Source organism: Acyrthosiphon pisum, chromosome X (genome assembly GCF_005508785.2).
Source record: "Acyrthosiphon pisum isolate AL4f chromosome X, pea_aphid_22Mar2018_4r6ur, whole genome shotgun sequence".
Taxonomy (NCBI): Eukaryota; Metazoa; Arthropoda; class Insecta; order Hemiptera; family Aphididae; genus Acyrthosiphon; species Acyrthosiphon pisum.
In genome coordinates, this window is record NC_042493.1 from 25,422,032 (window position 1) to 25,432,943 (window position 10,912).

Sequence of the window (10,912 nt, forward strand, 5' to 3'; positions counted from 1 at the left end):
TCTGACTGACTACTAAGTAGCCTACTCTACCTAAAAATAACTTATAGCTTATAAGTTATAAATTAAACCATTATAATATTTTTCCACTAATGTACTGCTGACGAGTCACCAACACAAGATAACAATGAAATGTAGGTATATTTTTCATTTGAGCACTAAGCTGGGTCTCTAACGAAAATATCATTAATAAATAATAGGTACCTTATATATAATATTATTATGAACATACAATTATTTTACTGAGATGACGACAATTCAAATTTAAAGTTTTAATTTATATATAGATTATAGACTTAAATGGGAAAGTCATATAAATTACTTAAATAACATGCTACATAAATTCTCTATTTCTTCAAAGATGCTAGATATGTATTTAATAATTTTTTTTTTTTTTTTTTTTTTTATTATTAATAATTTATTATCAAAACAATGAAATGACATACAGTGTAACAATGCAACAATAAATAGATAAATTATTAATTAATCTACCTCATTAAGCAATGCTTGTGGCGAGGTAGATGAGTTGATAGTGTACAATATAATATTTTTAAAAAGAAAACAAAGAAAATAAATATGATAAGATTAACAAAGAAGAATTAAATTTGTGATTACCAACAATATTAAATACTTAAATTTTACATAATATATAATTAAAGTTCAAGTAATAAGTAATTAACAATAGCTTTTTTATTAGTTATAAAATTATTTTTATTTACATTACTAGAAATATTTTTTTTTAGGTACAGCGGCAATGAATTAAAATTAGTTGGACCTAAATAGTCCACAAATTTTTTCCCAAAACTCTTATTAGTATAGCTTACTTGCATGTCATATGACCTATTTTCCCTTTTGTTATTTTTTTGGAAACCAAAGTTATCAATTTGGAACATAATAGAGAACTGCTTGTATAAAAGTCTGACCGGTAGCACTTTAAAAACTTTATAATTAGTAGGTAGTAGACGAACCATATAATTCTTTTTTATTCAAACAAATTCTTATGGCAAGATTCTGTTGAATCTCAAGAGGCCTGATTGCATTGTCAGTACAGCCACCCCAAACTAGTAAACCATATTGGAAAATTGATTTGTATAGCGAATTATATACAATACACAGAATCTCTGTTGGTAAAAGTTTGTTTAGTTTAAATAGTTTGGAAATAATAGATCTTAACCTCATAACTAAATATTCGACATGCAATTTCTAACGGAGATTACAATCAATAATTAGACCTAAATATTTCACTCGAGTGACCCTTATTAATTTTTGGCAATTACATAAGTTTAAATTTAAATCGCTAGTATCACAAGAGTGGATATAAATGTCATTGAACGGAATAGCTGAGTTATAAATTGAAAAGGCAACAAATACACTTTTATTTATATTCAAAGTGAGTTTGATATTATTCAATTCTTTAAATATATTATTTACTCCTATAGTTGTTTTGTGATGAACATTGTCCCAAGTGTTGCTGGAGAATAGAAGGCAGGTGTCATCAGCATAAGTGGTAATTAGACCATCAATACTTAAGTTACAAATGTTGTTTATATATAGGATGAACAAAACTGGACCTAAAACACTACCCTGGGGCACTCCGTATTTGATAACTCCCTCATTGCTTAAGACTCCATTAATCGATACCAATTGCTTAGTTATTCATTAAGTAATTTTCGAACCACCTAAGGCTATCTTTTGTTATTCCAAAACTAGGTAAGATTTTTAAAAGTTCAGCATGGTTTACTGTGTCGAAAGCTTTCGCCAAATCTAAAAAGACTGCTATTATTTTGTTATTTTGATCTAGCTCCTTGTATAAATATTTTATCGTAGTATATAGAGCTCCAGTCATGCTTTTCCCAGGACGAAAACCAAATTGATTTTTGGATAATAGTTTATTCTTTTCTAAGAATGTTATAAGTCTGGTTTTTATAATTTTTTCAAAAATTTTTGAAAAGTTACAGAGCATAGATATAGGTCTATAGTTGTTAATATTCTCTTTATTTCCAGTTTTATATAAAGGTTTCACGATTGCAATTTTAAATTTATCAGGGAAAATACCTTGTTTTAGGCATAAATTTAGTATAACTATGAGTGGCTCTATAATGTAAGGCGCAATATGTTTTACGAGCTTAACCGATAATTTATCAAATCCAGCTGCGGTTTTATCTTTAAAATTATTTATTATATTAAGGACCTCTGTTCTTTCTATAATTTTTAAGAAATCTTCATTAAAAGAAACGTTTTGAGAATTTGAAATATTTTCATTAATGTTATGCGAATTATTTTTGAATTTAGTAGCGAGGTCTTCCCCAATACCTAAGAAAAAAGAGTTGAAAATATTGGCTGTATTTAAAGGGTCTACTTGGGTGTTAATTATTTGACCGTTGCTTTCAATATTATTCTTGAAAATCTCATTATTTATGTTAATACTATTATTTGTCAAATTATTAATTAATTTCCATGTAAGTTTCGGGTTAGTACTTATATTAGAAAATTCCGATTTGTAGAAACTTATCTTTCTGGCTCTTAGTAATTTAGTAAAATTATTTCGGTACTTAATGTAATACTCACGTAATTTTATATTGTTAGGATGTTTACTAACCATTTTGGAAAGGTCGTTTTTACGACGTGCTGAAGTTAAGAGTCCTTTAGTCATCCATTCCTTAATAATTTTGTTTTTTGAATTTAACTTTACTACAAAACTGGATTTATCAATAGAAGTGTTTAATTTTGTATAGAATATATCAATTAGTTCATTTACATTAGTTGTATTATTAAGGAAAGACCAATTTTCTTGTTTTAGGAGTGTGCATAAGAGGTTGTAATTAACATTTTTTTTTTAATAATTGTGTTTTCATACTTAGGCCTGCTTGATATTGGCACTGCCTTAAAAATAGAAAAATGGTCTGTAATAAATGTCTGAATAACTCCTGCTACAATTTCACTTGAAATTATATTATTTGTTTTGATGAAGATATAATCCAAACACGAATTCATGCCTGTCAGTGATATTCTAGTGTATATATTTACAAATGATTTGTAACCGTATTCGGCCAACATATCAAGATAATCATTATTAGTGTTTCCTAGAATATCAATGTTCATATCACCTATTAAGAACGAATAACCTTTATCGGAGTTTTCATTATCAAAAATATTACGTAAATTGGTAATGAAGTCATTAATGTTACCCGCCGGTGACCTATAGACACAGTATAGTAGTAAAGGTGTATTATTTATACATAAAGACAATTTAATGATATTGCTTTCAAGATAACCGAACTCAACTAAATTAACAGATAAGCTACAGTAAAGTTAACAAAAATGATCACACCGTCATTTTGGTTGCGTTTAATGGTTGAAAAATAAGTATTATAATCAGGTATCGTATACTCGCAGTCCTCTACATTATGCCATGTTTCGGTTAGAATAAGGATGTCTATTTTTTTTATAACTTATATCGTTCTCTAAGTATAATAAGAGTTCATCAAAATTTGCATTGACGCTGCGTATGTTAGTAAATATTACATTACAGAAATCTGCATTTATGTTAGTATTAAGATTAAAATTATTCAAGATATCAGTTAAGGATTCAAAATATTTAGTATTATAATTATTATATTTTTCAACTACATCTAGTATATTATTCATTAAAGAAAGATAAATTATAACTTAAATTAAAACAAAAATTTGGAGGTAAATAACAACTAATATTTATACAATTTTAGTAATTGAGGTTTCATTATCAATAATAATTAATTTTGAGTTGTCATCTTTTTTGCAAAAAATTGTATTGTTCTTAAACCAGATATATTTATAACCAACCTGTTTCGCTGCCGTTTTTGTTTTGAAAAATAGATTTCTAAACATATAAGTCATTTGATCGTTGAAGTATATTGCCGAGCCAATCCATGTCGAGTCCACATCTTTCGCTGTTAGTTTCTGTTTTTTCGCTATTTCCATAAAGTTATTTTTTTCATTCAGCGAATTAAAGCATACGGATAATTTTCTAGGTTTGTCAGTAAATTTAGAAGGTAGTCTGAATACTTTTTTGATTGCAACATCAGAACCCAACTTTGTTACAATTTTTTTTATAGTATTCATACAAATTTCGTTATCAATCTCGGGTACACCTACAATTTCCATATGGCACTCCAACGATTTTTGCTCCAATTTGTTTAAACGTCCGGATATTGCTACCATTTCTTTCTTTAAAAATGCATTTTCTTCCACGATTCTTATATTTTCATTTTTTAGATCGTTTACGGTTGAGATCAATTGTTTTAATTTAAGACTAAATTCGTCAAACTGCGAACTCATAAAGTTCACAGAATCGACGACATTTTGTAATGTCTCCTCGGTGATTGGTTGAGTTATTACAGGTGCAGTTACAACTTTCTTCACCTTGCAATTAGAACAAGACCATTTTTCCTTCAGAGGTTTCGACATTTTTCTAAAGTTTGTTTCTCGAAGACCGGAACAATTAAAATGTAGAAACTCATAACATTTAACACATTTTATTTCGTCTCCTTGGTGTATTTCGTCAGTACAAACAGAACACAGCATTTCAAATAGAATATTAAAATAAAATAAAATAAAGATAAGCGAGCATAAATATTGCTAACGAACAGTACAACCTTCCGCGATAAGAGACAACTGTCAACTGACAAACAATTATTTTATATCATTGAACTACGCATAATTTTAATAGTACGCCTTTTGATTTGATTTCATAGAGAATTACGAGGAGAATTGTTACCGATTTTTATGGATGCTTATAATTGCTTTTAAAATGTTATTTTTTTAGTTTTTTAGGCCTTCAAATCCTGAACTCAATATACCCGCAACTCACAATGCAAAACGGAACGCAAATACCAGAATCCAGAAAATGTGAACCAGCTAAATACGAGTACAAAAAAACATCTTATGCGGAGTTATTTGAAGTATTACAATCCTTACGCAAGTAAATGGTAAATTAATTAATTAGCCACATAAATATTAGTAACAAATTTTTGTTTTTAGACACGAGGTTTTTTGTGACGTTAAACTTGAAACGGACGATAAAAAAATTATATTCGCACACAAGGTAGTTTTAGCATCGGCTAGTCCATATTTCCATGCAATGTTCACAAATTTTGCTGAAAAAAATTATGATCTTGTTACTATGAGACAGTTAAATTCTACCTGTTTACAGCCGTTGGTAAACTTTATTTATTCAGGCGAAATCGTGATCACAGAAAAAAATGTCCAGGTAAAAATATATAAAATTTGTTTTTATTAAAGAAAACTAAATTATTTAAATACTTTATTGTTTATTTCTCAAGGATTTGTTATCAGCTGCAAATCTGCTACAGTTACAAGAAGTAAAAGATGCATGTTGTGATTTTTTAGAGACACAACTCTGCTCTACAAATTGTATCGGTATAAACAAAATAGCTGATTTCCATAGCTGTACGAAATTGTTAACAAGTTCAGAGTTATATATTCGACAACACTTTTCGTATGGAAAATAATTTATCATTATGATTCTATAAGGAAATTGTATTTATTATTATTATATTTTGATTTTTAGAGAAGTTGCTGATGGTGACGAATTCCTATCCTTATCATCCAAAGAGGTGATTAAGTTGATCTCCAGTGATGAACTTATAGTTCCATCTGAAGAAAAAAGTATGCAAACCCAAAATTAATTATTGTTATATGTTAGGTAGTATTGGAGAAGAAAAAAATTCTGTAACCTATACTTACATATATTATGTAATATAACTAATTTGGAAGTAATTTTATTGTTATAGGTATTTGAAAGTGTTATTCTATGGGTAAAACATGACATATTGGGTACGAGAAAATGTATTTTGCCCCAATTAATGGAATATGTACGTTTACCATTAGCATCAAAACATTACATATTAAAAAAAGTAATTGAGGAACCTCTTATTAAGAATTGTCTTGAGTGTAAGTTTTTTTTAAAATATGTTTTTGTTGTGAACTAATTTATGTATATATATTTATAATTTATTAAGGTAAAGACTACGTAATTGAGGCATTGCATTTTCATTTACTCAAGTTAGATGATATTATCCCGAAAAACAACCGGAATAAACCTAGAAAATATGGAGATCAAGTATAATTCTATTATAATTTATTTCTCTTTTCAATATATTTAACAATCTAATTATAACAGGTTATTTTAGTTGTTGGTGGAATTGACCCTGATTCATGTAAGAGTACAGAATGGTACGACCCAATAATGGACCGATGGCATTTTGGACCAGAATTGATTACAAGCCGTTCCAGTGCTGGTCTAGCAACAGTGAAAGATAATTTAGTGTTTGCCCTGGGTGGTACTGTTAGTTATTTTTCATCTCTACGATCCGTTGATATGCTAGATTTATCATCAGAGTCACCGTGTTGGAAACCAACTGTTCAGATGTTAAATAAACGACGGTGGTTTGGAGTTGGTGTGATAAATGATAATTTATATGCTGTAAGTAATGTTTAATTATAATTTATTAGTTTTTTCGTTATTTCTGTTATAAAGTAGGTAACAATAAATTATATAATGAATTAAGGTTGGCGGATCTAATAATGGTGGTGATAGTCAAGACAGTGCAGAAGTGTTCGACTACAAAACTCAAAAATGGCGTATGGTATCTAGTATGGCTACTAGAAGATCTGGTTTAGGGGTCGGAGTACTGAATGATCTATTATATGTGGTAAACTAATATTTTTTTTTTAATTTTTAACACATTTGTTACAATAATAATTATAATTGGAATAAAAAAATTCTCCTGAGAAATAAACACCAACAATATCGACAAAATAAAATATTTTGATCAATTTAAAATTTAAATTGATATTAAATAACAAATAATAAGATAGTAAAAATATATTTTGTTTATATACCTCATAAATTCAAAGATATAATAATTGCATCAGAATCTGATTAACTTTCATTGATTGACAAACTTACTTATTTTTAGGAGTTACCTACCAAAACTCGATTTCATATTTGTTACATATTTATACATAATGTAATAGAAAAAGTAATCTAATTTATGTTACTTCTTAGTTATGTGCATAGGCGTTAGGTGGTTATGAGTATTGTTTATGTTTCTATAATGATAATACAAAATATATACAATTAATTAAACTTTATTAAATAGTTATTTCCAACATTTAATATATCCTAATTTTATAATTTTCATTAAATAATGAAATATTATGTTCATTCACACGTCGTCAAGATTGATTTTAAATGTTTAATAATTTTCAAACTTATTTAATATTTAATTTGATATTCTAATTCAGCGATTACCAAAGTATGTTCCGAGTCCCTAAGTGTTCTGTCTTCTGTGGGACAATATCAAGGGTTCAGTCAGATATATGTGAATATTTAGAAAATTATTTTAGATTATACTTAGGAAAAAAAGTTTACCTAAAGAAAATAGTTACAAGTAGTATAATATTAATTTCTGTAAAATATTTGTTTTAAATCTTTTTTCTTAGGTTGCTGTCGTTGTAAAAGTTTGGGAACCGCTGTACTAATTAATAATAAATAAATGTTTTTAATTAAAAATTATAATTTTGTATTTATTCAACTTTTCATAAATATGTACCCTTCACTTTTATTGAAAACTCTATGCAATAATATTGTATTCCAGGATTTTTTTCTAGCGCGGGAGATTTTATTTCCCTATTTGTATTATGAACATTTTGTAGGTAGGTGGACATAATTATTCATCAATGAGTGGCTTAGACACGGTTGAATGTTATCATCCTAGTTTTGATACGTGGAAACCGGTTGCAAAAATGTGTGTATGCCGCACAGATGCTGGAGTAGGTGTATTGGATGGTGTACTGTATGTTGTGGGTGGTAGAGGTGAATCAAACATTCACAGAAGTGTTGAAACATACAGACCAAGCATAGGAGTTTGGACTTCTATTGGAGATATGCATTTGCCTCGAAGAAATGCAGGTATCTTGTTCTTTAATAATTCCAAGTTATTGTATGAACAAGTTTTGTTTTGTAAATATTATATTGGATTTAACTTAATTTTTCAATACAGGAGTAGTTGCATTAAATGGTTTATTGTATGTCGTCGGTGGCAACAACGGGACTTCTAGTTTGAATTCTGTCGAATGTTACAGCCCACACACTAATACCTGGACTATGGTGACAATGCCAATGAATGATGCACGGACTTATCCAGGAGTGATAGCCATTAATAGGCCTCAACTTTTTAATACTTGTTAGAACTCATGATATATTTTTTTTTTTTGATACAATATAATATAAAATATACATGTTTTTTTCTATTGTTTTATAGTACCTTAATTTATTTTTCGTTAATTTTACAGTTTTTTAATGTTTAGTTAAAAGATTTTTTTATACAATAAATTGATAGCCATTGGAAGCATATAAGACATATCATTTTTTTTTTTTGCAAAAATATTTTCCTATTATCTATAATAATATATTAACTATTGTATTTCTGTTAATTTCAAAGTATTCTAATGATTTATCAAAAAGTTTTTTGTATTATCTGTGTCAATATAACTAAATTTTGTAACAAAAATGTATTATATTATGTTTAATATTTCTATAGCGAAGGATTGAACATTTAAAATAAGGTTACTCATAATTACTTAATATTGTAACCAAAAAATCTATACAAAATTTATAAGTATAATAATTTCCCCTAAACATTATTTTTTTTATAGATATTTTTAATTATAATGTTTTCGCCTATAATTAAGACAACCAACAGTATACAATGCATACTTTGTAAAATAGGCTGACAGACCGACTTTGCTCAGAATCATTTGTGGTATACAATAATTTTATATCATTGATTTAAAATTTGACACATTCATTGCAGTGATCTCAAAGCCGTATTTATAAATTATGTTCCCTGTGGCACTTAATAATTTAACCGCTGGTTTGGGTGGCAGGGAGTGAGAGGGGAGGTGTGGATGTCCATTGTTAAAAATTTAAATTATAAATGCCTATATTATAATATTATAAAATTTTACTTGTATTTTAAATAAAGGAATAAATTCACACTAATTACCCCCCACCAAATCACAATACATAAGAAAAAAAAACATTTACATAATGTTAAATGTATAACTGTTGCTTAATACATTTGGGATTCTAGCGTACCTATTTTTATCTTTTGCCAAATGGCCCATAATAATATAAAAATATGCACTATAGTGCAGAGCGACTCAATCGAAGTCGTGTGTCCGTGGATATAAAATAGTATTATACTAAGTACTAACGCCTTATATTTTAATAATTGTTAAAATACTCAAGCCTGGATTAAGGGAGCGGGCCATGGCCCTTGGCAAGGCCAAATAATTTGGGGGGGGGCAGTCGGGGATGCAGCCCCGGAGAGGACCCGTAGTTCGGCTAAGTCCACCAGGTCTAATATTTTTAATGTGGAACTGACATGTTATAAATGGGTCGCCGATATGATTCGTGCTAATAACCTATCTAAATAGTAAGTTAAATCGTGCTGTAATGCTATAATAACGAGTCTGCGATAAAGTTAATTGCCCTAATGACTATTTTCAAATAATCTATAGAATAACCATGATGAATGAAAATTTTTTTACAAATGAAAAATCTAGAAAATCTATTTTTTTTAGGACTAAAAATGAATAACTAATAATACTGATTTTATACCATAGTATCTGTGTTGATAACAGTATTATTGTTGCTTTTTATTTTTCAATACCTATATCTAAAACCAGCACACTTGTTTTCACGAATAACAAAAAAAATCATTAATTTTTAAGTATCAGGGTAGTTAGGCACCTAAATTATAACAATACTTATATGATATCAAAATAATTATAAAACACTATAGCTGTCCCGCCCAGCGTTGACCGTGCCAAAGATTTGTATTTTTCTTCGTCGCCTGTTAAATGTACCAACTCAAACTTTGTTCGATACGTTATTTAATATTCGGCGTATGGTGTTCAAAACTAATCTTAACTTTTCCGTTGCCCAGAATAATTCTGATTCGCAGCAGTGTATTATCTGGTAGGCAATCTACCCGTGGTGTTTGCACGTAAGTGTATATGATTTAAGTCAAAGTATCAAAGTTATACCAAGTTTGTCGTTTTTACTTAACTTCACCTACGGGCCCGGATTAGTTTGTCCCTGGGGTCCTTGATTTCTCTACACGGCCACAGAATATAACAACTGTTCTGCCCCGGACATACAATAATGGATATCAAACAATAGTGGGCGTTTTTTATATTTTATTAAATCAGAAATATATTGCTAGTCACGCTGCTGTAGTAGTACAACGGAACTCACGTTTGTTTCCGCTTTAGTACAAATTCAAGACGTTTTACTCAAGTTATAGTTATAACTTGTAGTATCAGGGGTGGATAGGCCCATAAGGAAAAAGAGATTTTCCCTGTGGGCCCCCGTCTGTGTTTATGTTGGGGGCCCATTTGGGCTACACATTGTTTTTTTGCAGAATTAAATATTCATTAAATAGGAATAGTTTAAATGTAAAACTATTATTTTTTTTATATAAATTATTGTTACTTAGGTACCTACTGTTGTTTTTGACAATATAATAATACCACGACAAGTCAAGACTTTGCTTACGGATCTTTAACATAGTATTTTAAAATTTTTATTATTAATCAAAGACTGAAATATCCTCGTAGTCCCCCCCCCCCCCCACCCAACAAATTGTTTTTTTGTAAATTTTTTTGGCCGATATTTAGAACGGAATTTTTACGAATTTGTACGACCTTATACGCGAAACTTTTCAAAAATCCCTTACATCCGAAAAAATAATTTTCCTCATTGCCATTTCCCCAGCCCTCCACCAAACTAAAAATACGTTTTCGCATGATATATTTTATTTATAGGTAAAGGTATTAGATTGAA

At 28.9% G+C, this 10,912-nt stretch overlaps 1 protein-coding gene across 1 annotated transcript; it reads left to right on the forward strand.

The window, feature by feature from the left end:
- Positions 1-4,783: 4,783 nt before the first annotated feature.
- LOC103309436 (kelch-like protein 3) lies at positions 4,784-8,573 on the forward strand. Its single transcript, XM_008184850.3, has 10 exons — positions 4,784-4,957; positions 5,017-5,245; positions 5,319-5,494; positions 5,567-5,663; positions 5,790-5,949; positions 6,018-6,118; positions 6,179-6,481; positions 6,567-6,710; positions 7,717-7,972; positions 8,064-8,573. Exons 1-10 carry the CDS (start codon positions 4,848-4,850, stop codon positions 8,249-8,251), a joined length of 1,764 nt encoding a protein of 587 aa, XP_008183072.2. The 5' UTR covers positions 4,784-4,847; the 3' UTR covers positions 8,252-8,573.
- Positions 8,574-10,912: the final 2,339 nt, after the last annotated feature.